Source organism: Lepisosteus oculatus, chromosome 11 (assembly GCF_040954835.1).
Source record: "Lepisosteus oculatus isolate fLepOcu1 chromosome 11, fLepOcu1.hap2, whole genome shotgun sequence".
In the NCBI taxonomy this organism is placed as follows: domain Eukaryota; kingdom Metazoa; phylum Chordata; class Actinopteri; order Semionotiformes; family Lepisosteidae; genus Lepisosteus; species Lepisosteus oculatus.
The window spans coordinates 18567811-18593583 of record NC_090706.1 but is presented as its reverse complement, the minus strand read 5'-3'; the positions used below and the strand labels follow the sequence as shown (position 1 = coordinate 18593583).

At 42.4% G+C, this 25773-nt stretch overlaps 1 protein-coding gene across 2 annotated transcripts; it reads left to right on the top strand.

Annotated features, from left to right (window-relative positions):
• The first annotated feature begins 8094 nt into the window (after nucleotides 1-8094).
• LOC107077588 (uncharacterized) lies at nucleotides 8095-24905 on the top strand. 2 transcript variants are annotated; one of them, XM_069195892.1, is made up of 10 exons: nucleotides 8095-8568; nucleotides 17898-18041; nucleotides 19028-19117; nucleotides 19462-19524; nucleotides 21102-21155; nucleotides 22124-22165; nucleotides 23139-23180; nucleotides 23568-23630; nucleotides 23871-23909; nucleotides 24469-24905. In XM_069195892.1, exons 1-10 carry the CDS (start codon nucleotides 8544-8546, stop codon nucleotides 24495-24497), a joined length of 591 nt encoding a protein of 196 aa, XP_069051993.1. In that variant the 5' UTR covers nucleotides 8095-8543; the 3' UTR covers nucleotides 24498-24905. The 2 variants fall into 2 exon arrangements, with proteins under 2 accessions (XP_069051993.1, XP_015204512.1); XM_015349026.2 differs by lacking the exon at nucleotides 8095-8568 and adding an exon at nucleotides 16308-16651.
• Nucleotides 24906-25773: the final 868 nt, after the last annotated feature.

The following is a 25773-nucleotide window of genomic DNA, read 5'->3' as shown; positions in this document are numbered from 1 at the left end:
TATTTTCAGAGGCATGGGGAGCGCCAAACGGAACATATTTCATTTGTGGAAAACGAGCCTACCCATGGTTGCCAGCCCAGTGGTCTGGCTCATGTTATTTAGGATATGTGGTTCCTCATATCCGTGTTCAAACCCACAGCCCCTTCGGACCTAACCACAGACCACAAAGAAAATTGGCTGATTGGGAATATTATTTAGGTATAATATTTCCACAAGCCGGCATGAACTTTCTGAGTCGAGAGTTAATTCAAATGGCCTCGACTTTAGAAGAATTAGCAAATTCTACCTCATCTAGTCTGAAGGCTGTTAATGATGAGATGGTAGCCCTCAGAACAGTGGCCATGCAGAACCGACTAGCTTTAGATTATGTACTGGCGGCCCAAGGAGGAACTTGTGCAGTAATTGGCACTGAATGCTGCACATATATTCCTGATAATTCTGAGCACATCTCAGATCTGGCCTGCACATTTACAATGAGGGACAGAAATATCAGGACTATTATACTGAAAATTGGGGAATTGGGTCTTGGGTAAAGTCTGTGTTTGGGGCCTGGGGTGGAACCTTTTTACAGTGTTTATTTGTAGGAATAGTATTGTTTATATGTATAATTGTAATCATCACGTGCACAAAAACATGTATCACATCTTGTTATAACCGTGGAACGTACAATGTCATGGCAATACATACCTGTTCACCAAGAAAGGAAAGATCTGCCCTGACATTGTATGTATAAAAATAGGCTACACTGACGTATGCCACATTTTATAAGGGGGGAATGAAGAAAGATGTGAAGACGGGGGTTTGAATTTAATCCTTTCTGTAGGGGGTTTAGACTTCTAAGTCACAAGCTGGGGTTTATAGCAGGAAAGGGGGTTAACTGATAAGGATTGCAGATGCAAGCTAGGAACCCCCCTGGGTGTAATCTTAAACTGACCATTTGTCCAGAACATCGTAAACTGGCCAAATACCATGAACCCCCCTCTTTACCATCAGACCGAGTGACGTCAGAAACGGAGAAGAAGACACTATATAACCCAAAAGTTTGTAACAGTACGGGGAACAATACTTCGGTTTTATTGTTCCTTGCATGCAATAAACTCATCTGTTTTACTTCATCTCGGGATCAAGAACCTTATTTCTTCTGTTACAACAGGTGGTAAGCATTACTGCCTCATAGCTCCAGGTATCTGGGTTTAAGCCCAGCCTTGACAGTCTATGTGGAGTTTACATGTTCCTGTGGATTTTGTTTCCTAGTGATCTTCACTCCTCCCACCTCCCAATGGCATGTTGGCTGTGTTAATAACTATCCTTGAATTGTCCTTTCCCTGTGGCCCTGTGATGGACTGGGATGCCCATTCAGGAGAAGAGCAGGCGTGTGCTTCTGCGAATGGAATTCTGGAATTTATGTCTGTAATATTTGTCTAGTATGAACTGGGCTGTGTCAATTCCACATCAAGGCCAAAATGTTAAAGAATGAGAAGGAACAAGTCAGTGATACTTCATGGAGAGTGAGGATTTCACCTTCTCTATCCACCAATACCTCAGAGAAGAGTATTTTAGAGAATAATTTATTATGGAAGAACTTTAAAATGGTCACAAACCCTTATGAATTCTGACATGACCAGAACATTATCCAAATATTTTGGGCACTTACTGGGAACGGACATAAATGATGATGATCACAAATAGAAAATAATGGCCCCAAATTTGTACTGTAGTCTGTTTGTGCTGTTTTGGGGGATAAAAGGGGGTGATGCGGTGGATCTGTGGCTAAGGATCTGTGCCTGGGGTTAGAAGGTTGCTGGTTCATATCCCACAGCTGGCAGAAAAATCCTACTCCAGTGGGTCCCTAAGCAAGGTCCTTAACCCCAAGTGCTCCAGTGGCACTGTATAAATGGCTGACCCTGCACTCTGACCCCAAGCTTCTCTCCCTGTCTGTGTGTCTCATGGAGAGCAAGTTGGGGATTGCAAAAAATAAATTCCTAATACAAGAAATTGTACAGTATATGGCCAATAAAATGATCTTATCTTTGTGGGGCCAATATGGGGAAAATGTGTGGCTTTTATGGGACTGAAAACACTAGACTGCTATCACACAGTTTCTGCCTCTATGCTAAGAAGTAACAAGCAATAAAATTCACAAAGAAATAATTAAGATGACAAGGTTAACATGGTTTTCACATTCCAGTATCTAAATTCCAGAAAGAAAAACACTTGTTTCCCAGAGTTTTGACTTTTTCCTTGAAAGGAAACCTTCTGCTTGTTAACATGTTCTGTACAAGATTTGTAAGAGTTTAAAGATTAAGGTTAGGATGTGATGGGGCTTACAGTCATTTCACAATCCCAAATGTCCCAGTTACTCTTGCAGTCCATAATGGCTATGGATTAGACCCCTCTGATGAGTTTGGTCAGCAGATCAGACTGTAGTCTAGTTGGGGGGGGAGGGGGGAAATCAAATTAAATTATTAAGTAAATCGAAGGCCAAAATGATTTAATGATTTCAAACTCGGTGTGATGTAACGAGAAAAATCATTTACACTGCAGGACCAGGGGTGAAAATCATTCTGAGGTTGCTCATTTATTGACAAGACCATGACAGAAAAGGCAGCGTCAGTATTTACTTGTCACTCATGTCCACTGGTGTTCCATCCACCCATTTCCAGCTCCCTTCCCTGTCACTGTCACTTAGCCCCAGCCAGTGGTTGGAAGAGATTTTTCTGCTTAAATACATCTGATGACAATGAGTCAGTTGTTAATTAGAGCAATGAGAGTTTTTCCTGAAAATGTAAGTACCACAATGAAACCTCTTTTGAATTATTTTATGGAGAAACACTCTAAAATAAGACTTTGTTACAGTGTTTTGCAGTGCTGCCTTGCAATGGGGTGCTATCTACATGGAGCTTATACTTTTTTGTAGGTAGGTTGTCAAACGACAACCTATACAAGTAGGTTGTCGTTTGCGAAAAATTAACCTGGGGTAGAGTGTCTGTTTTTGAGTGTGTCCTGCAATGTACTTGGGTCTCATCCAGGATGTACCCCATTTTTGTCAACTCCCCCATCACCCTGTTCTCTATAAAATGGTTACAAAATAGATGGATATTCCAATTAAGTGAAAACCTGTCCTTGAGAGCTGAAAGATACAAAAATTAGAGTTAAAAAATCTTGTAATTACTTGCACTTAATTGTAACTTGTCCCAGCCTTTAAAAGTAATTTAAAAGCTGCTTGTAAATCCTGGTGGACTGCAGCCCTCCACTGCTAGAGTTGGAGACCATTTCTTTAAACATCTTTCCTTATCTATCCACTAATTATCCTTATGACCCTTATTCGTGTTAGGGTCACAACAATCAAGACTCCTGGAAGCACAGGGCACAGCGTGTGATAACACACTGGAGAGCACACCAGTCCATTTGACACATCCAGAGGAAATGTGCACACATGCAAACACCATACAGAAAGTGCCCCAATGCAGGACTGAACCACTGACCCAAGACATGTTATTCACCTCAGCCAAAACCTAATGTGGCAGTGCAGCGTTGGAATCTTACCCTTTCCTCTTCGTTGTCGGGAATAGCGAGACAAGCCCCCTGGGACGTGCAGTGCTCTTTAGCACCGTCCCAGTCTTTGGACTCCTTTGAAAAGAAATAGCACTTCCCATTGAACAGGTTCCACGCACAGGGGCAAGTCTTCATGGCAAGTACTAACATTTAGAAAGGAGAATAAAGTTTTAATCTGAATTTTGTACAGTGTAACGCTGCTCTGTAGAGGTGAAAAGGATCGGATGCAGATGCAGGAGTCGCAGGGAGGTAAGTAAACGTACCGAGCAAATCCAGGAGCTGAGTCGTAGTCCGAAGGCGAAGGTAAGTCGAGATCCGGTAAAGGCACTGGTGGCGAACAATCCAAAACGTGAGACAGAATCGTAGTCTAAAAGAGAGCTACAGGGTCAAATCCAAAACAGGCAATGATAGCAAACAATCCAAGGGGCGAGACGAGATCCGAAGTCCGAAGGCAAAAGGTGCAGGCAGAATTCCAGGAAGGCAAAAGAGGGGTAAGAACGCTAGGCTGAGCAACAAGTAGAGAACTCAATACCGAGCAACGGGAATCAGGTACGAATGGTATAAATAACCCGGCATGCCGCACGGTAGAGCAATTGCAGGTGTGTTAACTCGTGCGGCGGCGCTTGTTAGTAGAAATCCGCTGCTGGTGCTGATTGGCTCGCTTACGTGTTGATCTCCGCTGGCTGGTGGTCGTGACAGTACCCCCCCCTTCACGGGCGGCTCCCGAAGCCCGAGACGGCCGATTAGGATAGTCCCTGTGAAAGTCACTGATTAGTGTAGGGTCCAAAATATCCTTCTCTGGAACCCAAGATCTCTCCTCGGCACCAAAACCCTCCCAGTCGACTAAATACTGAAGGGTACCGCGGTTCCATCTGGAGTCAATGATCTTGTGGACCGTATAAGCCGGGCGCCCCTGAATGCGACGAGGAGGTGGCGGGCGATGTTGGGGAGCCGCAAGGGGCGAGCGGTAAACAGGTTTCAGGAGGGAGACATGAAATGAGGGGTGGATTCTGAGGGTAGGGGGGAGAGCAAGGCGGAAGGTAACCGGGGTGATCCGGGAACGAATCCGGAAGGGACCAATATATCTAGGCCCAAGCTTTTTGGAAGGCTGATGTATAGGTAGGTTCCGTGTATATAACCAAACAAACTGTCCTTTCCGAAAACGAGGGGCTGGTCTGCGGTGTCGGTTGGCGAATTTGGCGTGGCGCTGGGTTGACTTAATAAGAGCTGTCCTCGCCATTTTCCAGGTCCTTTGCAGTTTGGCAATATATTGTTGCACGGACGGCACTGCCGTGAGTGGAGGTGTGACAGGGATGAGAGTGGGCTGATAACCTAAAGAACAAAGGAAGGGAGAGAGACCTGTGGAGGAGGAGGTAAGAGAATTGTGGGCATATTCTGCCCAGGGAAGTAGTGATGACCAATCATCCTGTGAGCTGGAGGTGAAGGCTCTCAAAAAGGTCAGGAGGCTTTGATTGGTCCTTTCCACCTGAGCATTGGCCTCAGGATGATAACCAGAAGTCAAAGATACATGAGTCCCTAGAGTTTGACAGAAAGCCTTCCAAAAGGCCGAGATAAATTGAGGTCCCCTGTCCGAGACAACGTCATCAGGCAAACCATGTATCCTAAAGACCTGTTGTACAAACAAAGATGCCATTTCCTGGGCTGTGGGCAATGCTGGGAGGGGGACAAAATGGGCTGCTTTGGAAAAACGATCGGAGACCACCATGATTACCGTATGACCCTGACTGTTAGGAAGGTCCGTAATGAAGTCAACAGCTATGTGGGACCAAGGGCGGTGTGGGATTGGAAGGGGGTGAAGGAGGCCAGCCTTCCTAGAGCGCGGAGTCTTGCTCCTGGCACAGACCGGGCAAGCCCGGACGTACTCTTCTGCATCAGATCGCATGGAAGGCCACCAAAAGTCCCTGGTGAGGAGGTCCAGAGTGCGTCTGCATCCCGGGTGGCCGGCAAACCGGGAATCATGTCCCCACTGCAAAACTGCAGAACGCAAGTTGTTCGGGACGAAAAGCTTATCCGGGGGGCAGCACAGAGGAACTGTAGTTCCGTTGAGGGCACGCCTGACCTGATCTTCAATGGAGCAATGAATCGCTGCCACGATTCTGTTAGGAGAGATGATTGGTTCAGGTGTGTCGTCCAGGTCTGGGGGGTCATGGAGCCAAGAGAGTGCATCAGCCCTCCCATTCTTGGAGCCAGGAATGTAAGTGATAACAAAATTGAAACGAGAAAAGAAAAGTGACCAACGGGCCTGACGCGAGTTGAGGCGCTTGGCAGATTGAATATAGGACAGGTTTTTATGGTCCGTGATAATGACAAAGGGATGCTGAGCCCCCTCCAGCCAGTGTCTCCATTCCTCGAGGGCCAGCTTGATAGCTAGGAGTTCCCGATTGCCCACATCATAGTTAACCTCAGCAGCAGAGAGCTTCTTGGAAAAGAAAGCACATGGATGAGGGAGGCGATCCTCTTCGAGGCGCTGGGAGAGGACTGCACCAACCCCATGGGCAGAGGCGTCAACTTCAACAATGAAAGGCCGGGAGGGATCCGGATGCCGTAGGAGAGGAGCGGAGCTGAAGAGACGTTTCAAGCGCAGGAATGCCTGGTTAGCCTCCGGATTCCATTTACCCCGACTAGGACGGTTGCGGGTCAGAGCCGTAATGGGCGCCACCACGGAGCTAAAGTTCCGGATGAATCGCCTGTAGAAGTTGGCAAAACCTAGAAAGCGTTGGATTTGCTTCAAATTACGTGGCACAGGCCAAATCATTGATAGCTGCCACCTTGGCTGAGTCCATCTCGACTCCAAGAGGAGAAATAATGTAGCCCAGAAAGTGAATCTTAGAAGCATGAAAAATGCATTTCTCAAGCTTGGCGTAGAGCTGGTTGTCGATGAGTCTGGACAAGACCTCCTGGACATGTTCCTGAGGGTCGGTGGAAAAAATGAGGATGTTATCCAAGTATACCAAGACAAATTTTCCAATAATGTCCCTGAAGATGTCATTTATAAAGGATTGAAAGACTGCCGGGGCATTAGCGAGTCCAAAAGGCATCACCTGATATTCATAGTGGCCGTGCGTGGTCATAAAGGCTGTCTTCCACTCATCCCCTTCACGGATCCTGATTAAATTATAAGCCCCCCGTAGATCTAGTTTTGAGAAAATGGAGGCTCCACGTAGGGACTCCAGAGCGGCTGGGATTAAAGGCAAGGGGTAGGGATGTTTGACTGTAATGGAGTTCAGGCCTCTGTAATCAATACACGGCCTCAAGGAGCCGTCCTTCTTCCCTATGAAGAAGAACCCAGCACAGGCTGGGGACGAGGAGGGACGAATAAAACCAGAATTCAGGGCCTCCTTGATATAATCCTGCAGGGCTTCATTCTCTGTCTGAGTGAGCGGGTAGATCCGTCCTTTGGGTGGGAGTGCTCCTGGAAGCAAATCTATTGCACAGTCATAGGTGCGGTGAGGGGGGAGCGATAGAGCTTTCTGTTTGTCAAAGGCTTGCTTCAAATGTGCATATTGGGGGGGAATAATAGAGTGTTCTTCCAAGAGGTTTACTGAAGCAGCAACCTTGAGTGGAGGACGACAACAGTTGTCACGACAGGCATGGCTCCAGGCAATGATCTCATTCTTGGCCCAGGAGATGTGGGGATCATGCTTTTTGAGCCAGGGAAGGCCCAGGATCACAGGGTAAGCAGGGGAGTCCAGGAGAAGGAGTGAAATGTCCTCCACGTGAGTGGCACCAACAGTAAGGGATAGGGGAATGGTCTGCCAGGAAATATGTCCAGGAGCGATCGGTGACCCATCCAACGTTTGAATGCAGATAGGGGGTGAAAGCGGAGCAAGAGGAATATCCCACTTCTTAGCAAAAGAGGCATCCATAAAATTCCCAGCTGCCCCTGAATCCACCAAAACCGAAAGGGGAAGGTGCGTGTCCATCCAGGAAATCTCAGCTGGGAATAAAGGCCCTGAAGAGGATTGTGAAAAAACAGCACTACTGACACTAGCAGTAGGCAGTGGGGGAGCTCGAGGTGGATGTGGGGGTCTCAAAGGACAAGTAGCGAGCAGGTGACCCGACGCAGAGCAGTACAGACACAGCCCCTCCTGACGGCGCCTTTCCTTTTCCTCCAAGGACAGGGGTGCATGTGGCAGGGTGGGCGCCACGAGGGGAGGACCCATGGGGCGCACAGGTCTGCTTCCTGGGTGTCTCTCCGCTCTCCGCAGCCGAATGCGAGTGTCCAATTCAACTACCGCAGCGATAGCCGCCTCTAGAGACCAGGTTGGTAAGGACATGAGCACCAGGTGGTCCTTTAGATCCTCCGAGAGACCCTTAGCGAAGAGGCAAACCAAAGCTTCCGGGTTCCAGGCAGACTCCGTGGCGAGGGCTTGGAATTCAGCCACATAATCTTGCAGTGGTCTGTCGCCCTGGCGAAGAGAGGAAAGCCGAAGGCAAGTCAAATTCGGGTTGCTTTGAGAAAAACGCGCCTGGAGACGATCAGCAAAAAGCTGAAAGTCAGAGAACAGCTGATCTCCTCTAGCAAGCAATACTGCAGCCCAATCCAATGCTTTGCCTGTGAGCAAGGAAAGTGCGAATCCGATCCTCTGTCGAGAAGTAGAAAAACGCTCAGGCTGCAGCTGAAAAGCCAGGGAGCACTGGGCAATAAAGCCCCTGCAGCCTGCAGGATTGCCGTCATACTTCTCCGGGAGTACAAATGGTAAAGTTGAGGGAGTGGTGGGCGGGGCCGCGGTGGTTGGAGCAGGTGTTTGTAAAAAAGGCGTTGTAGGAATCGGTGCGGGAGCCGGCGAAACAGGGGAAGAAAAAAGCCAGGCGACTTGGTTAGTGAGCAGTTGGAGAGAAGATTGAAGCTGGGCGATGGTTTGGGATTGCTGCGGGAGAAGGGAACGAAGGGTCTGTGCGTCTGCGGGATCCATAATCAGGCTCGGTATTCTGTAACGCTGCTCTGTAGAGGTGAAAAGGATCCGATGCAGATGCAGGAGTCGCAGGGAGGTAAGTAAACGTACCGAGCAAATCCAGGAGCTGAGTCGTAGTCCGAAGGCGAAGGTAAGTCGAGATCCGGTAAAGGCACTGGTGGCGAACAATCCAAAACGTGAGACAGAATCGTAGTCGAAAAGAGAGCTACAGGGTCAAATCCAAAACAGGCAATGATAGCAAACAATCCAAGGGGCGAGACGAGATCCGAAGTCCGAAGGCAAAAGGTGCAGGCAGAATTCCAGGAAGGCAAAAGAGGGGTAAGAACGCTAGGCTGAGCAACAAGTAGAGAACTCAATACCGAGCAACGGGAATCAGGTACGAATGGTATAAATAACCCGGCATGCCGCACGGTAGAGCAATTGCAGGTGTGTTAACTCGTGCGGCGGCGCTTGTTAGTAGTAATCCGCTGCTGGTGCTGATTGGCTCGCTTACGTGTTGATCTCCGCTGGCTGGTGGTCGTGACATACAGTACATATTTCTTATTTGATCAGAATAAAACCAGAATTAAAAATACAGAGATTAAAAAGTCACTGGGCACCACAGGCCTGCAAGCACTGTCTCTATTGTCTCTCTTTTAGCCTCTAGAGCAGTGATCACAAACAACACAAAAGGACACTATGGACTGTTCTGGCAGCCTGCTTAAGTAACAATGTCAATGTCAATGGGCCATCAGTTTCTGCAGTGCTGGTCACTTTCAGCAGTCCCTGAACAAAATAGTGTGGAAAGTGTCAATTGTTGGCATTGCAGACCAAATAGTGATGATAACATTGGGATGGAAGATGAAATATAACAAAAGTTCAGCGGGGGATAACAAAAGTCAACTTCAACTGGCCTCAGCTGTCCTAAACAATCTTTCTTGAAGTCATTTCCTCAAGTTAAAAAAAATACCATAGATAAATTGCATAAGTACCTTCGTTCCCTCCCATTTGTCTTTTGCAGCTACCACTAATCATACTGCAGGGGTGTCTCAGCATCCTTGACCTACTGTATGGCCAGGGGGTTGGCCCTCAGCCAAGCGGGTTCACCCAAATTTACTGTGACAAATACTCAATAAACATTTCATTCCTGGGTGTCATTATTCCAACTGAACTCACACCTATTGCTCTCCTTTTAGCATTTTCTGAACTGAAGCTGGTGAAACCACAGTACGTACTATATGACAAAAGAATTCATATATTATGTCAGTACCAGAAATGTATTTTAAAATGTGTAAAGGCACCCATCATTCACTTGTTCATTCAGAACCCAGGCCTCTGCAAACGCATTCCCAACAGAATCACCCACAAGTACAAACAATTTAGGAAGGAGAGCCCTACCTTGGTTGTTCAGATGTATATTCTTTCTAAACTGTTTAATGCCTGACAAGTGCCCATTGGGGGGAAAATCATTATTACTATCCCTCCTATGGTGTTTTATAACATTACAAGGAATTATTGTTTTGCTAGATTGGAAAAAGAGGATTAATCCTCCCAGACCAAAGGTAAAATCACATTATCATCCTAATCAAAGAAACTCAACTGATAATTTATTTGCAGTCTCATGGAAACAAAATAATGGGAGAGATAGTGTCTCTTTGATAGTACAGTAAGTTCAGTTTTGGACAGTCACAGGTATTCTGGTATTTTTCAATGAGAAATTAAATTGAATTCAGACACTGTACATAAAAAAATTCATTCAGTTCATGAAGACAATTTTGTTTGCTGATGCAGATAGTTTATAATCAATCACAGAAATTGAACTATTTATTAAAGGATTTAGGAGATTACCGCTGTCCGTCTTTTTGACAGATGCTTGATGGATTTCAAAGTTTTCATATTTCAAAGTTTTCAGAATTGTTAGGATGTGACATCCTGTACAAAAGTGGTACTCTTATAACACTGCTAGCTGATCTATTTTGATACCCACGGTAGAAAGCTAAAACCCTGAACTGATACTCGTATCATCGATATTTATAATTTTAAAAGAGGAACTGCCTCTTCAGATCACCAAACATAATTTGTTCTGGATCTGTAACATGTCAGTTTCATGTTCTCATCACGGTGTGCAAATTAGATCAGCCATCACAAATATAAAATAAATTGGGGTTAATGAAGACATGTTCAATCATCAAGATGTGAAAGAATAGAAGATGAACAACACTGGTATCATGAATTGTCTGGAGAAATATCAGATCAGTCTTCCAAGATATAATCTGAGGTACAGAATGCTACGGATCTGAAGCTGTATCCATGAACTGACATTTTTATGCAAAGAAGCAATTAAAAAGACAACCAAGTTGGGGTATACCGGGGAGAGTGTAAAATTTAAATCAAATGATATTATGTGAAAATTATATAAGAAAAGTCTTATTTAGAACACTATGTACTTTATCTGTCACCACATTATAGAGAAAATACAATATTGCTGCTCTGGAATCAATCCAGACAAGAGCAACCAGATACATTTATAGAAATATTCTATACAGACAGGCTAAAAGAACTGATTTTTTTCTGTTTTGAACAAAGAAGATTTTAAGACCACTGGATACAAGCTTTCAAAATCTGGAAGGACATTTACAAAGTCAAATCAACCGTGAATAGTGAAACGCAATGCAGAGGGTTCAAGTGTAAACTACCTTGGAATGCATTTAAAACCAGAAAGATGAGACACGTCTTTATTAATTGAGTTGTAAGACTATGGAACAACCCGCTACCTGGTGTAGCACCTCCTCCTAACCGGATGGTGGGGTTTGGAGGACCTATATATCTAAACCCCAATTCTAGCATGGTAAAGTAGTTGATTGGCTGTGGCCAGACAAGCCTTCCGTCCTTGGTTTGGACCACAAACTTCGGTTGTTGTCAGTTGTCCTACTTCATCTTTTACACTAGAGAGATAACTGTCTGATTCTGTTTGGCCAGAGAGAGAGAGACAGATCTCAGACCTGAGCTACTTCTGCCCCTGGCACATTAACAGACAAAAAGAAACACTTTTCTAAGCTTTGTCAAAATGTTTAGCTTCTGAAATTGTAGATTACAACACGCATTACATTTTATCGGTCTAGTTCTGCTTTTGAAATAGATTACCTTCCTTGTAAGCTAACCTCTTTTATAGTCAGCTTAAACTGTATGTACAGTATACAATAGAAGTCAGCTTGCTTATACAGTAGCTAAAGTCAATTTCTCCAATACCCTGGTGAGGAATTTGGACCAAGACTCGAACTCTGGAGTGTTCATATGCTTTCTTCTTGCATCCTAACCCAGTATCTACAGTTCAGGTCCCATTGCCCTGTTACAACTGGCTTCTTCCAAGAGATGGCTAGATGAGATCCTTGGCTCAGTGAGGTGTTAACTGGAAACAGGATAATGTGCAGAATGGCCTCCTCTTGTTTGTAATTGTTTTGATGTTATGTTATGTTGTGTATTTCCCAGAGCCTGAGCAGCACAACTAGTTGCTGTATTGTCCAGAGATTAAAAAAGAAACTGGGGCACCTTAACCTGTAGTGGAGGTTTGAAAAGGAAATTTATCTACCTTATTGACCAACCTACTGTATAAGCAGCCCCACAGAACTGGCCTGAGCAGTCATTCAGCAAAAACACCTAGATTATCAAAAGGAAACATTTGTGGCTTCTACAAATCTAAGTACAAGGTTTTTGACATACTGAGTCATGGTCTTACAAGTAGACTGACTGCAACAGAGACCTGTCGACTCTCTGTACAGCTACAGTACGTTTGTGTTGACTGCTGGAGGCTGCACAGCCATTACTGACATCCTATTATTGAATGTGTTACTATACATAGGTCATCAATTCTTCCCCATATTATATGGCTGAAAGAATTTACCACTGTCATGCTATTATTGTCAGCTGGCAAAACCCGTCTGGTCTGTATACTGAATGTCTGGTCAATGCAGCCTGTGAAATGAATGTGGTTGAGGGGTGAATTAATAGCTGACAGGAAATGAAGTTTTTGTCCCTGTTGTTACAGGAAGAGATAAGTACTTTTCAGATAATTCACACAATGTGTGAATCCAAATTAGTGTGATGGAGCCATCTCTGAGCAGTCGGTAACCCATTAATTTGTGCATGGAATAAAAATCACAGTGAGACATTTTGACATAGTAAGCAATACAGTAGGTCTTAAGAAATCTAAGGAACTTGCCTTTAAGAAGCCATAAAAACAGACAACAGAAAAAATCTGAGCTGAATACAGAATAGGAAAGGACTCTTAAAATGTTTATTTAGTTTATTACTATTAATAACAATTATTGCTGTCTTTACACATTTGCTGTTGCTTTTGGTTAAGTGTTGTTTCATACTTGATTCTGATTGAACGTTATCATATGCCAATAAAATTCATATTGTACAGAAAGAGGGAGAGACAGAGAAAGACGCAATCAGGGGGAGTAAAAAAATGATAAAGGACATGCAGACGTGAGCCATCCTTACCGTACGTGTGAAATCCTTGGGCTGGTGAGGGTGTTACTATTTTGTTAGGTTTTATTTCTAAACAAGCGGAGTCAGCCTGTATTTTTGTCTCACCACGCTTGCAAAGGTTTTCTTAAAGATAAAATAGCTCCTCAGCCACAGTCTCTCATAGCCTCTGGTTTTCTCCTCATTTGTTTTACAAAGCCATACCTTGTGATAGGTCTATTTAACAGGGACTCACTGCTAGGCCTGATACTTCATGGGGCTGTCAAGTGAAGTAAGACAAGTTGTAGTATTTCTTGAAAATCTAGCTGTGTGTGTTGTCCCATTAATGTTTTTTTTGCATCTGTTAGTTCTCAGCCTCCCAAGTAGAGGATGAAAGGTCTGTGTGTGTGGAGGGAGGGTGTCTTTACTTTACGTTCTACAACAGCAACATAGAGGAATGATCAATACTACTTTTTATTTGTTTTGTCCCACTTTAAATTTAAAAGGCAATTCTGAACAAACTGTTTCAAATTTGCTTTTGGGTTACATAGAAGTAAGAAATTTCAAGTGATTTCAAAGTACTAATCAATATATCTTTGGATAATACAAGGATAATGACACTTATACTGTATTAGACTGTTAATATAAGTAGCCTTTCTGTCCAGAATAATAAAATAGTATCCTACTTGGACTATAATACTGTACATAGGTTTTTGTGTTGCTCTGGAGAACTTCAGTAGTAATTTGTTTTGTAACTTTGTAACTCAAGAAAGGAAAAAGTTTGTGCTTCAGCTATGATCAATCTGTTTAGCATTTATCAATGATGTGGTCTCTTTAAAGTTAATATTTTCATTTAACTGTATAACTTCTCTGTGGGGGCAACACAGTGTAATGGCTAAGCCTTCGGAGTCATGATTGGTGGGTTGACCGTGTGAGTCCCTGCAGCAGACATTGCTGTTCTTACATTGAGTGAGGTTCTTTACTCCAGTTACTGGTTACCCCAGTGGTATAAGTGGGGACCAGCTTTTTTGATGTGGTTGGTCAGTGTCCCATTCAGGGGAAGAGCCGTGTGCTTTCTGTCTGCTTAGCACTACTCTATCATGAAGAAGGCTCAGCAGTGCCTTTATTTCTTGAGGTGCCTCAAGCCATGGGGGATGCCAATACATGTGTTGATGAACTTGTACTGCTGCACCATCGAGAGCATCCTCACCAACGGGATCACCGTGTGGTATGGCAACACCTCTTCGCGAGAAAGAAAGGCACTGCAGAGAATGGTCAATATGGCCCAGAAGATCATCGGCTGCGGTCTCACTGAGATTAAACAGCTCTATGAGGACCGCTGCCGTGGTAGAATTCTGGCCATCACAGAGGACAGTCACCACCCCGGGCATGAGCTCTTCACCCCACTGCCCTCAGGCAAGAGATATACAGTAAGAGCATATGGACACTTACCACTAGATTCTTCAATAGCTTCTATCCACAAGCAGTGAGATTGGCGAACACATTTAGCCATCCCCCTCGGACCACACCTACACCATCACCATCTACCTCATTATGATTTCTTATCTATTGCACATCTCCACTCATCTCCAGTCACAGTTGTACATTGTCTACTGTTTGTTTGTATATTGTCTTTATGCACTGTTTGCACTTTGTTTTGTTTTTTACACTTGTTTTACAATTGAGAGACTTTCTGTAAGTAAGAATTCCATTGTACCAGTACAGGTTACATATGGCAATAAAGTTCAAGTTCAAGTTCAAGTTCAAACCAGGAAAATGTCTGCCCTCATGAGCCTCTGTGGGGCTCTTGTATAGACTTCAACTTGACATTATCTATACTAACATTTTTAGAAGTGCTGTTGACATTGTATCAGCAACCATGAAGTTTGCATAAATGCATAAAGCATCTCCTTTACCCAAAGGGCGGTGGACGGATAGAACAAGCTACCCAGACATGTTGTTGAAGCCAATACTTTGGCTAATTTCAAGAAACATCTGGATGACATCCTCCCACCAATTAGCTACTAACTACCAAAAGGGCTTGATTGGCTAAATGGCCTCTTCTCGTTTGTGTTCATTATTACAATCTTATGTTCATAATTAAGAATGGTTTAACTCTATACCAACTGTTACTCTACTAATTTACTAATGTGTCATAGATTTGAAGCATGGGGAAGTGTTGCTTAAACCCCTCAATCAGGACTGAAGTCTGAAACATCCATCCATTTTTGAACTGCTTTTTCTAATTCAGGGTCACAGGGGAGCCACAGCCTACCCCAACAAACAAGGGGATCAAGGCTGGGTACACTATGGACAGGATGCCAGTCCATTACAGGACATGCACACACTCACACCAGTGTTAATTTCCCCAGATGCCTACCAGTACGTGTTTGGGCGGTGGGAGGAAACCAGAGCACTGGAAGGAAACCCACAAGGAGGACATACAAACTCCATGCGAACCCAGAATCCCACTGCTGTGAGGGAATTCTAACTACTACGCCACCCTAAGTCTGAAACACAAGAATGTAATTAGTACAGAAGCTGGCCTGTCCTACACTCTTTACAATATCAGGTGTAGGAAGCAGCACCATCCTTTCCACTATTGTGCAGCAAAGCCAGCCCTGAGTGGGTGGATTGGGGCCATACGATGCAGTGAACACCTTCAGATGAAAGCTGCATCAGCTATAGTAGGTCAAACCGACTGCTTCTGTGAGACATTGATGCAAATGGTAGCTATCCAGAACACTGATTTGCATTGACCCCCTGTGACATTCACACCCTATAATGTCACCACTCTTTCTCTCTCTTTCCTAGCGTTAATCCCGCATCAGCAGGGTCCACTTGTTGGCACATCAGTCTCCATTTGGTGGTTTGGACCATATCTTTGCTGGCGTTGCCATTAACTGTGACTGAGAAATACTCCAACCGGCGCGTCGCTCCGCCTGCCGTCAGAGTGGGAGGGGGGGGGGAGGAGAACAAAGTAATGTAGCCAATTCATAGATGGGGATTATTAGGAGGCATGGGAAATTTGGCTAGGATGCTGGGGTTACACCCCTACTCTTTTTGAGAAACACCCTGGGATTTTTAATGACCACAGAGAGTCAGGACCTCGGTTTGACGTCTCATCCGAAGGACGGCCCTATAATATCACCACTGCAGCACATTATTACAGCTTTTGCATCTATAAACACATTTTCTAATGCAATTATAATTTCTAACTAGCAATTATAGCACCTTGTATTTTCCCACACCCATGTAAATAAGTGAGTCTAAACAGACTTCAGCATTGAGAGCTTTTTGAACATTTTTCTATAATTGATATTCAGAATGTTTTATTTTGCCACTAGTTATCTAATTTCTGTTTAAATGTGCTTCATTTTTTAAATTGTCTTTGATAGTAACATTGTGGTTTAATTTCAGAATGAAAGCAATGTTACATGACTGCACGCTGAACAGTTTGGGTGTCTTGAATAGATCATTCCCTCGTAACACTATAAATACAGATGTGTAAGATGAGAGCCTCAGTTTAAAGTTTGAGAACTGAGCTTACAGGTCACAGGTAGAAAACCATACTAGCAGCTCTCTTCACAGCATTGGAGCCTACTGGTCTCAACAGAAGATGGCCAACAGTGAGATCTATGAAAACTTTAAATTTCACCATGCGATTGTAATGAAGCAGTTGCAGGAGAATGAAAGAAAACAGCCAGCAGGTAAAGAAAATATACAGTACATACATTTATATTCACATAAAAGACACTTCCTGTTTTGGCAGGGAAAAGCTATCTTTAGAAAGCCAAGCACTTCAATAATACTGTACAGTTTTTGGTAAATTAGTCCATTCATCCATCTGACAGTGTGCACCCGAGTAGGGAGGTTTATAAATCAAACTCTGAAATGTAATTTCAGAATGCTTTTTTTTTTTACTTTTACCTCACACATAATTGTTAATGAGCCATTGTGGGATGTGGAACTGTACTGAGGGGGGGGGGTTATAAATGTCAAGGACCACAAAACCTGATTCTTTATCAGACTTAACAGCAGAATCTGTTGCAGAATCTCTGATTAATAATTTGGAAGCTGGGGTCATTAGAAACTGAAGCAAGCTACTCAGCCATATTGAAGCTAACACCCTGGCTTCTTTTCAGTAACAACTGGTAGAGATCCTTGGATCAATTAACTACTAATTGCCAAATGGGCTACATGGTTGTATCTCATTTGTAACTTTTCTTATATTCCTAAGGTAGTGATGCATTTAGACAGGTTTTCCATGTGAACTGCCAAGATAAGTATGAAGAAGAGGTCTTTCTGATGAAAGAAAAATTGATTTGAATTACATAACTCTTTTACTGACATATCAAAAGAAACGTTTAACAGTGCTGCTCTTCATAAATTGAGAAATGCATACTATTATCCAGGTTGTCCTCTTTGATGCTTTTTAAAGATTTTTTTTTGCATTGCTTTTGGTTTTTGCTGTTTTTATTCTTTCAAATCACTTGTGCAATGGTGATTGTTTTAGTTTAAACAAGAGATAATGTATAATAAAAGTGTATTCTAAATTTGTTAACATACACTTTATTATTAAATGACATATTATATAGATTTTTTTCTATTATTCCTACAAAGCAGTGAATGAAAATAAGTTATCTTTTGGTGAGCAATAGTTGTGCATTATTTTGGAATAGGGTTTTAGCCCTGGTGTCAGTATCTGCAACATTCATTAAGCCATTTTCTAACTGCTTCTTCTAATTCACGGTTGCATGGGGGCTGGAGCCTATCCAAGCAAGCAATGAGCACAGGCAGGATACATCCTGGACAGGACACCAGTCCATTTCAGGGCACATGTGGATGCAAACACACACTCAAAGCAGGGCCATTTTTTTCCAATGCAATGCTATCCACTCCGCCACTGTGCCGCCTCTGTATCTGAAACATTCTATATTTTCTAATCTCTTGTAGCTACATATCAAGCAGATGTCAGAGATAACATTTCTTTAGCAGCCACAGAAGACCAAGAGGTACTGAACACAAATCAGACTGCACCACAGAGAAATGAAGATCACATCAGGCAGATAGTCCACCAGAAAGCCTTCAAATCCAAAGGTACTGTACGTCTCTATAACAAATCCCCCTAAACAGGTAGTGTAGTCTGAGGGAAGTATATGTAAAACTCCCCTTTTTACAGGAATTTGGAAGCTGCCGGACCAAACTTAACATAACAAAACCTTTCTAACCCAGCTTTTGTCCGTGTGTTTGCACACCCAACTTCTTTGTGATAAAGTAGCAGCAGAAATAGACCTCAAACTGGTCATTCCCGTTTGGCAGGCCTGCTCTTACTGTCAACAACCAAGGCTGCTAATTGGAGTAACCCTTCACTAACATCTTCATGTCTCTTTTTTGACAAAAGTGTTTCTGTTAACCTCAAGTAATCCCGCCATGAGCTTAAATCTCCCTCTGTCTAGAAGACTTCGAGGGTCTATCCCAAAACCTGAGCAGACAACCCCTCTCTTCTCTCTGTATTTTTATGCTGGGGAACCAGCTTTCGCAATAGGTGAAGCAAATTCACTAATATCCTTCTATGAATGCAGCTGTTTCTGGAGAGTCTCTACTCCGCCCTTTGGGTTTATATTAATAAAGGTTTTAATTGCTCAAGTCACTGTAGACAGTTACAGGAGGCACACCATGAGCTTACTGATTAATATTAAAGATATAAGCTCTTTGTTACTAGTGGGTTGATTGGCTTCTGGGAAAATTGACCCTGGCGTGAGTGTGTGTGTCTTTGTTTGCTCTATGCTGGATTGGTGTCCCATCTAGGCTGTATCCTGCCTTGTGCCTGTTGCTTGCCAGGATAGGTTTCGGCTGCCCCCTGAACCTATTAGACAAAGTGATTAGAAAATGGATGGTTGGATACACAGTAAGAACAATCTAACTGCTAACCCAAAGACCAGTGGAGGAGTGAGTTTCTACCAGTTTTTTAATACTCTGTTGATGTTTTTAAAGATTGTAAATGATTATAAGGGTTTTATAAATAGAATTTGCATGTACTAAACTGAAGCATTACCCCAGCTCTTGATATTTTACCTCTCCAGGTTTCACAATTTCCATTGTGCTCCTTTATGTCCTCTTGCTGTTCACCTCTCTGATCTGGTTTGTGTTAACGTTGAAGGGATACATGATGTGTGAGTATTGGAGACCATCAAATCACTTCTAACACCCTGTCTTACTGCTGGTACAGTATTTGGGTCTGCTTTCACAAAAAGGAATGAAAAACACATACTGTAGCACTTGCTGTTTTATTTTTGTTAAATATTACCTTGCTCTTAGTTCGGTATTTTGGTTGCCGTCTTGTGTCAACTATAAATTAGTAGCGATGTACAGTAATACGATTGGCTGCTTTCTGTCCTGAAGCTATAAAGGAACTATTACCTTGCTAAATTTACCTCAGAATACAAAGAGAGGCTTAAAGATGTCTATCAGCTTCAAAAAAGAAACCTCAGCATCCTCTTTTATATCTGTACTTCAGACAGTGCCATGACAGAGGAGCTTCAGCACTTGAGAATGATGCACTCCATGTGGAAAGAGAACGGTACGCTGACAAAATATTGTGCCTGCAGGTGACCAAAGAGAACACAAAACAAAAATCTGAGTTTGCACTTTGTAGAATAAGGCATTCCAGGCCCAATTGCAGACAGGAACAAGCAAACAGTTTTTTGACAACCAATCTCTCAAGACTTCGAACATTTCAATCGTGGTCAGTTATGAAGGTGATTCATTAAATTATTTAAGAACTCATTTGGAATACAAAACTGAATACCCTTGATTAATTGTTTGAGTCTCCTTAACTAATCAACTTACTTGCTTAACTGATCAGTAGCTTACAGGAGTTCTTAACCATTAGCTATGATTTAGGGGAGCTAAGTTTTCAGTTTGTCCTAGCCAGTAGCTGGCTCAGAAAGCTATACTGTACTGGGTAGATTAAAGGAATTATGTGCAAGTACGGAGTGCAACAAGTTCCCTTAATAACGACAGCAGTACAGCTCCTGTTATTTTTGTGCACATACAGTACTTACAAAAGCCCCAGATGATGCTCATGAATCCAGTTAGGCTTGTATCAGACCACACCAGGCCTAAGGGTCCACAGCACCCTCTAGTGGAAAAATCACAAGATACAGAGCCTTATTCTATGAGATTATTGTCATGTCATTTGCCAAACCACTTTATATCATACGGTATCGCAGGAAGCCAGAGCCTATCCAGCAAGCAACGAGTGCAAGGCAGGGTACACCCTGGATGGGACACCAGTCCATTGTGTAAGCCAATCATACATGCGGAAATTTGGAGGCCATCGTAAAAGCCGAGGGGGGAAATTTGGCCCGGACACCGGGCTACTCCCTACTCTTATCTAGAAATGCCCGGGGATCTTTAATGACCACTGAGAGTCAGGACCCCGGTTTAACATCTCATCCATAAGATGGCACCTACTACAGTATAGTGTCCCCACCACTATACTGGGGTATTAGGACCCAAACAGACCACAGGGTGGGTGCCCCCCACTGGTCCCACTAACACCACTTCCAGCAGCAGCCATAGCCTCCTAGGAGGTCTCCCATCCAGGTACTGACCAGGCTCAAACCTGCTGAGCTTCAGCTGGTAGCCAGTTGAGAACTGCAGGATGATATGACTGCTGGTTTCCTATGCTATTATTCTAAAACAAAATAACAAAAAGCAAAGAAATACCCAGATATAAAAAGTTATATTATGTACTTTTGCCTCATATTCATCTTTTCATCTCAAATCTGAATTGCTTGAGTATACAGCAAAAATAGGAATTTGGCCTTCACTGTCCCAATATACAGTATATGCATGGCACTATATACAATGTGGCTACAATTATGCAAAATAAAAAAGTGGATCCTAGGATCTATAAATGAAGAAACACAAAAGGCTGCAGCTATATAGGTAAGGAGCCAGTTTGTCATGTACAGTATTTCAATGTAAAGGAATGAGCCCTGTACACCATGCACAGTATTGTACTGTATGTGTTACGTAATTAAAACAGAGGTCACATACAGCAATCCATTTTAGAATATTACTGATTAACTGATAGGGTGATCCTGATGATGATGGTTTAGGGCAAATTGATTTTTTTATTGATTTCCAAAGTTTCTGATGGAATGAGAATCCTGAAAGCTGCGCAGGATATCCTGAGGATCCAAAGTAAGTATTGAATTCCTGCCCCCTTTGCTCTATAAGGGGTGGAATCTTCTTTCCCCCCTAACCAGGGATTGCTGTTGCCTGGGAAAGGGGCATTTTAAAGGGCTGTCAGAGGGGCTAGGTAGCTCAATGGGCTTTGTATCAGTGATACTGTACAATGGAACAGACCAAATGCCTCATAAACACGTACTCAAGTTCACTCCGTTGATAAAACATTTACTGTAGGCCTGCCATGCAAGTCTCGGCAGCTGGCTCATGAGACCTGAGCACTTGGAAAACCATGATGAACCACAGAGATATCATGCAAGAAGACTTCAGTTTTACAAACTTTGTCACTGAATAAAAACCTACTGTAAACAAACATAACATAACATAACTATCCAGTAAGTCTCTATATAATAGACTTATCTAATTAAACCCTTATATGAGAGACGCCTTCACCAATTATCTAATTATTCAATTAATGCACTACAGGTGAACCTACTGTAAGTGTTATACTGTATTTTTACTGCTTGGTCCTATGTAGGGAATCAGGCATTGGTAGACATGGAGCCTGAGTAACAAAACCCAGCTGGTGTTTTTTTTTACACAATACATGATGTACAGAAAAAGGCCCTACTGCCCTCCACAGGCAGGTTAGCTGAAATCACAATCCTCATTACTCCTGGCCTGTCACAGTTTGCTTCAGGAGCTGTGTGGGTGATAGGTGACATAGCAAAACCCACAGCAATGCAGCAAAGGCAAAGGCAATTTCCGTTTTTAGCAGACTCATCTGCAGTACTTGGTTAGGCTCAGTTACTCTGTTACTATTACCAGCTTCTGAGACATTCCTTTCACATCTGCCAAGCTGTGTGAACCCCAGAAGGCACTACAATAACTACTGCAGAATGTTTTGTCTTGCACTTCTCAGCTGGTGGATGTAGCAAGATTGTTGTACCTTGTCTCTCATTCTATTTCATTCTTTTCATTAGACAATAACATCACATCAGAAATTACCCAGCTGAAAAAGCAAGGTTGGTATTCCGAGTAACAGGTTAATGAGGGTCAAGGCCTAGTCAACGACAAATTGTTTCACTGCGTTTCATCTTTTGCAGATGAAAAAGACACGTGAATTGAGCCACTTGTTAAGATAATCTGTTCTCAGACCAGCCCTTTCTTTCTGACTATGTTCACCAGGTGTTGAAAGAACCCTGCCCTTTCTGCTGATCGTGTTAAACGAAAAGAGCATTGTATCAGTGATACAATGGAACAGACCAAATGCCTCATAAACACGTATTCAAGTTCACTCTGTTGATAAAACATTTAGGCCTGCCATGCAACTCTCAGCAGATGGCTCGTGAGACCTGAGCACATGGAAAACCATGATGAACCACAGAGATATCATGCAAGAAGACTTCAGTTTTACAAAATTTGTCACTGAATAAAAACCTACTGTACACCAACATAACACCAACTACCCAGTGAGTCCCTAAAAAATACTTATCTAAATGAACCCCATGTGTGAGAGACCTTCACCAATTATCTAATTATTTAATTAATGCACCACAGGTGAACCTACTGTATGTGTTATACTGTATTTTTACTGCTTGGTCCTATGTAGGGAATCAGGCATTGGTGGACATGGAGCCAGAGTAACAAAACCCAGCTTGTGCTTTATTTTACACAAAATACATGATGTACAAAAAAAAGGCCCTAACGCCCTCCAAAGGCAGGTTATCTGAAATCACAATCCTCATTAATCCTGACCTGTCACAGTTTGCTTCAGGGGTAGTGTGGGTCATAGGTGACATAGCAAAACCCACAGCAATGCAGCAAAGGCAAACGGCGATTTGAGACATTCCTTTCACATCTGCCAAGCTGTGTGAAGCCCAGAAGGCACAACAATAACTATTGCAGAATGTTTTGTCTTGCACTTCTCAGCTGGTGGATGTACTGTACCAACATTGTTGTACCTTGTATCTCATTCTATTTCATTCTTTTCATTAGGCAATAACATCACATCAGGAATTTCCCAGCTGAAAAAGCAAGGTTGGTATTCCGAGTAACAGGTGCATGAGGGTCAAGGCCTAGTCAACGACAAATTGTTTCACTGCGTTTCATCTTTTGCAGATGAAAGACACTTGAATTGAGCCACTTGTTAAGATAATCTGTTCTCAGACCAGCCCTTTCTTTCTGACCGTGTTCACCAGGTGTTGAAAAAACCCTGCCCTTTCTGCTGATCGTATTTGTGTTAAGCAAAAAAATATATATACTGTACAATATATACTGTATATTGCCAGTTACTGGTTGGAGCATTGCTGTATTTCCTCAGTAATTTTCAGACATTTTTTATTATTTTCTGCGGCTTGAAATATCTGCACATTTGTTCAGTCTCTTGCTGTTTAGCTCATTGTTTTTTTTCCTATTTGTCCTTAGATACATACATCTCTACAAGCATCAGAAATCTAACTTTTGAAATTTTCCAGCTCAAACAACAAGGTATGTAGACAAAGTTAAAAACACTAAAATGACAATTAAACCTTGACCCTCTGCTTCAGACCCTTGGATTCCTGTAATTTCTACCAATAAGATTATAACCCTTTTTAGAATAAGCTACTACAATTACAGTCTGGGATAATCCAGTGTTTATTTGTTTCGATTGCTGAGGAATGCTACAGTATCTATGCGATGATTCAGGCAGAAGTTTTTTTCACATTTTTTTTTCCTGTTCGGCCTTAGGTGCTAACAATTCAGACAGTGGACTGCTCAGAATACAAGGTCGGTAACTAGAACTCAAGTTGGTGACATAACAAAGGCAAAGACCAGTCATAAAGTAGAAGGAAGAGCAGAGAAGGCTGCTCTTAGTCTATGCTTGGTTTTCTGAACCCCATACATTTCAGTATTGTATAATAATACTAATAAATTTAAAAAAAACTAAATTTGTATCTGACACCTTCAAAAGTGACTTCTCAAAGCACTTTACAGAACAACAAAAAAATACAGAAAGAAGTTAGTTAATGGGGGTATTTGTATGCACATAACGGTCCCAGTTGAGCGGAGGCTAAGTCGTTAATTGAAACAAAGAACGCTTCCAGCTGTTTTATTGAAGGAAAACAGGGCATCGTTTTCTACCACATGGCAAGGCAACATGTTCCATGCTCCCACAACCCTTTGTGTAATGCAATGCATCCTGTTCTGATTGGAGGATTACATCCAGATGTTTCTCGAAAGAAGCCAGAGTATCTGCTTCAACATTATGGTTTGGTAGATTGTTCCTTGCTCCAACATCCCTTGTTGTACATTCTCTTGTTCCTTATTTATGATTTGTGTTTTACAGGTGGACCTCTTATAAGTGATGGGGATTAGAGCTGACATTTCAGGTGAAGGACAAAGTGTCCGATATGCCCAACCAAGTGTAAATAGGGGTAACAGGCACCCTATTCCTAGAGCTTGTCACTCATTCCTGCCAAATACCAAGCTAAAATTGTCCATCTTCTGAACCTCCTAATGATAACTCTACGGGGGATAATGTTGGCATGGCATTAACAGCATTAATCACTGGATATCAGTACACACATTGCTATATGATCGTTTCTCTTAGTATATTGAATATGTTTATATTGATAACATTGTTATTTGAAATACTGTCCTTTAAAACTTGTTTTCAACATTAAATGTACCACCTTAATTGTTATCCACAGCAATTAACTTACATTATTTTCCATTTTATTTTTAACTGTATTTACCTTTATCATTGTTTTAATTTCAAAAGAATATCAGACCATCTTCATATTCAAAGTCAGTAGACTATTTCAGAATATAGCCTCTTGTACTGTATCGTTCTTAAAAACTGAAATCTAAAATAAAGTTTTTTTTAAGTATTCAATTCTGAACCAACAGTGATAAAATAATTATTTTCGAGTTGTTCCAGAAATATGGTCATGCCAGCAGACAGGAATTTAAATGTTTTTTAATTTCAGATTTTCTTACTGGAAAGTTGGCCTAGAATACATGGTTTCCTCTCATTTCACACTTGATCTAAAAATATAAGGATGTTTGGCCTTAGAAAGCAACAGCAACTTGACCAAAGTCGTTTGCATTGATAAAGGAACAATGATAAGAAACAAATACAGTAGAACCAGGGGGATTAATGCCATTTACTGTCTGTTACCAATAAACTATTTCTGTTACAGTTAAGCAGAGAGTCTCTGGGTTCTACAGACATTTACAAATTACAACGTGTTAAAAATTGAATCAAACTAATTAAATTAATATCTATGTTGCGCACAGGATCAACAGAGATGTCTTCGTTTTCTTGTGTTCACGTACAGGAACCATCACGTCCTCTGGTTAATAGGCCTTAGAATGTGATTGTATGATAAATTACCTCGAATCGCAGAACTAATTAAAACTAAGTTTTAAATAACCTTATCTCTGTTTCATTGTAATCACATTAAATACAAATGTGCCGGTTTCACTATGCTGTTGTAAAAACATGTAGAACTGTCCCCCGTATTTTTAAACATCAAGCGCACTAACCCCCCAAAGTAAATTGGCAAATATACGGAATATTTTAGCAAATATACGGTAAAGGAGCGGCGACGCAGAATCAAGCTCTTTCTATTGGTTGACTTTTCTGTCA

Coding starts and splice junctions, on each gene's coding strand:
- LOC107077588 (XM_015349026.2), top strand. CDS start 16,561: ATGGCCAACAGTGAGATCTATGAAAACTTTAAATTTCACCATGCGATT. Junction 22,166..23,138: donor TACCCAGCTGAAAAAGCAAG/GTTGGTATTCCG, acceptor TCTTTTCATTAG/GCAATAACATCACATCAGGA. Junction 23,910..24,468: donor TGGACTGCTCAGAATACAAG/GTCGGTAACTAG, acceptor TGTGTTTTACAG/GTGGACCTCTTATAAGTGAT.